This window comes from Fulmarus glacialis, unplaced genomic scaffold, assembly GCF_000690835.1.
Source record: "Fulmarus glacialis isolate BGI_N327 unplaced genomic scaffold, ASM69083v1 scaffold10776, whole genome shotgun sequence".
NCBI classification, from domain to species: Eukaryota; Metazoa; Chordata; class Aves; order Procellariiformes; family Procellariidae; genus Fulmarus; species Fulmarus glacialis.
The window spans coordinates 278-3154 of NW_009220039.1; the positions used below are offsets into that span (position 1 = coordinate 278).

Below are 2877 nucleotides of genomic sequence, written 5' to 3' on the forward strand. Positions count from 1 at the left end.
ACTGATGGCAGTCACCTCTAACAGTTTTGAACAAATCTATGAAGTTACTGATGGAGGTGGGGATCACTGTGAGCAGCCTGCCCTTTCATGTAGTTGCTTTGAGAGCCTGATGGCGTTTGGCTCTGCTAGAGACAAGCTTGGCTCTGTTGCAGCATGTATTTAACTTAAGTCTATGATTTAATTTAGGTCTCCTTGGTGATGTCTGTTTCCCTTTTCTCTTTTCACTCATGTTAAGGGAGTGACAGATGTCCTGTGTGAAGCTTGTGATCAGTTAGGATGGAAGACGCCAACAAAGATCCAAGTTGAGGCTATTCCAGTGGCTCTCCAAGGTGAGCAGTGTGCTTCTCTGATCCCGAATCTGGGGGTGCCCCAGGAGCTCCATGTGAATGAATTTTGCTGTGAAAGTAAGTGGCAGGGATGAGAGTGTTCTTGCTGCTTCATCATCGAAGATCTCTGTCTAGGAGGGTTTCTTTGTTCATTCTTGTGTCCTTCGCAGGTGGAGCTTGGAATGCTAATTTCTCCTATAACGCTGCCTGTAATTGCAAACTTTCAAATGTGTACATACATGGATTCTTGAGTATTCACTACTGTTGTGTAATTCTGACACTCCACATTAAATAGAATTGTTGTCAGTCATTTAAGCTGCTAGTCTGCATTGACCATTTTCTTTCTGAAATACTCAAGAATACACAGGAGACTTCTGATAGATTTAGGACTGTGCCTCTTCTCGTAGAGACCTTCAATGTGTGTATAAAGCTGGAGATGCCTTGACTGATTACACAGCTTGGATAATCTGCTTTGCTGTGAGCAGGCAATTCTTTGAAATTAGATTTCTGGAGTGAATAATAACCAAACCACAGTGACTTTCTGTAAACATTCTGGAAATACAGGAGAATAAATTACTGAATTCAGCAAACATTTCTCCCTCTAGAATGTTTCTGCTCTAGAACTGTGAAGCGGGAACAGAACAATGTAGTGACAGAACAGAAATAAACTTTCAGTGTCTACTCTGTCCTAGTACTTAACTGTTGTCACTCTTTTACTGCACATATAAGATTCTCATTAAAAAAACAAACAAACAAACAAAACCACAAAGAAAAGTAAGATTGCATTCCTGACAAGTTGTCTCCAGTTTAAGGCCTGTTGCCAGCATGTTCTCAGCTGTAGGAGTGTAGGAGGTCAGAATGGATCCTCCTGATGAATTCTGCCCTGTTGCCTGCATTGGTTTTGGGCAAAGGACTTGCTGTCCTAATCCTTCCTGCTGCAAACTGGTTTAGATTACTCTTCTAATCAAGGCACAAAATAGATTGTGGCTTATAAAAGGTGAGTTTGGTAGTGCTGTTGTAGCTGGTATGACCTAAATCTCAAACACTGGAGTTTATTTCCTTGTAAGCCAGTAAACAGACAACAGTTGGTCTAGTAAAGTAAAAATAAAGCTTTTTTTGAACCTAAAGTTTGTATGAAAACCTGTATATTGGCAGAAGTTTAACTAGAGAATGAAAGGCATTGAGACTGTAATTATTGTACAAATGAAGTCACACTCTAAAAATGCTGCAGAGATGTTCTGAAATTCTTTGGTTTCGCCTTTTGTTCTCCTTTACCCTTTGTGTGTCTCCCTTTTGGGTTTTTTTTTTCCCTATCCTTAAGGAATTCTTGTGCTTTATAGCACAGTGCTTTGAAGGCTTCTTTCTGTAGTCTAGATTTGTAACAGTTTTTGCCTTCCTTGCTGCTCCTTGTAGGCAGAGATATCATTGGACTGGCAGAAACTGGCTCTGGAAAAACAGGAGCCTTTGCTTTGCCAATTCTTCAAGCACTGCTGGAAACACCTCAGCGATTATTTGCTCTTGTCCTCACACCGACAAGGGAGCTGGCCTTCCAGATCTCAGAGCAGTTTGAAGCTCTTGGATCCTCCATTGGTGTCCACAGTAGTAAGTAGCTTTGTGATATTGGAGCAGTTTTCCTGAAGACTGAAGTTTGTCAGGTCTAGATTGCAAAGGGAAAAATAGAGAGTATTTGTATGGAGGTTTGAACAAAAGGTGAGAAAAGCTCATGGTGCTGGAAGACAGAGATCTGGCATCGGGTTTGGGAAAGAAAGACTGTATGGTTTTTGCTCATGGAGTAGTCTGCAGCTCTTCTGCATTTTATCTCCAAACAGTTAAAGATGGAAGTGGGAGAGAATCTTCTCAATAGTAAGTTTGTGTCCAGTGAAATTGCGTAGAGCTCCGCTCTATAGTGTGATGTAGTTTAATCTTTCCTTCAGACTGTCTGTATTGGTTCTTTAGATATTCTCTACAAACATAAAAGCTTTGGGGTATTTTTAGAATTACTAGATTTTTGCAGCTGAGTTAAGCTGCAAGGAGTAGATTCTGTCTGTAGCTCTTCAACTGTGAAAATAAAATACTCGGGGCCAGTAAGGACTTGTATGGCTTAAGAGGCCTGGGAAAGTCAGGTGTGCTAAAATTAAGTGAATTCTCTTAGAGATAAATAGCCTTTAATTTGTACAGAGTAGTTGTGGGTGGCAGGGAGTAGGAGGAAACACTATGGTGCCAGGGGCTGGCTGGTGCTACACTGAGAGATTCACTATATTCTATTTGTCCTGCAGCGGTTATTGTGGGTGGAATTGACACGATGTCTCAATCTCTGGCCTTAGCCAAGAAACCACATGTTATAATTGGTAAGTTAGCGTGCTGGGGGTATGGGGTATGAATATTATCAAACTGCAGTTGTCCAAAGAAAGAGTGCCAAAAGGTTTTGTGCATTTGAAGGACAAGTGAGAGTACATCCTTCATTTATTTTTTTCCTGAGGCCCGAGTACTGGCTTGTTAATGTTTCTAAAGTGTACACCAGTAGCCTTGCTGCTACAAGCTCATTCCAAAG

The 2877-nt window shown here is 41.1% G+C and overlaps 1 protein-coding gene across 1 annotated transcript in view; it reads left to right on the forward strand.

Annotated features, from left to right (window-relative positions):
• Nucleotides 1-235: 235 nt before the first annotated feature.
• The window catches only part of DDX47 (DEAD (Asp-Glu-Ala-Asp) box polypeptide 47), a gene marked incomplete at its 5' end in the record, with an annotated part of 7495 nt that continues 4853 nt past the window's right edge, over nt 236-2877 (forward strand). The window contains 3 exons of the mRNA XM_009580601.1: nt 236-329; nt 1740-1928; nt 2603-2674. Of these exons, the coding sequence (XP_009578896.1) occupies nt 236-329; nt 1740-1928; nt 2603-2674 (355 nt within the window). The remainder of the gene's footprint in view (nt 330-1739; nt 1929-2602; nt 2675-2877) is intronic.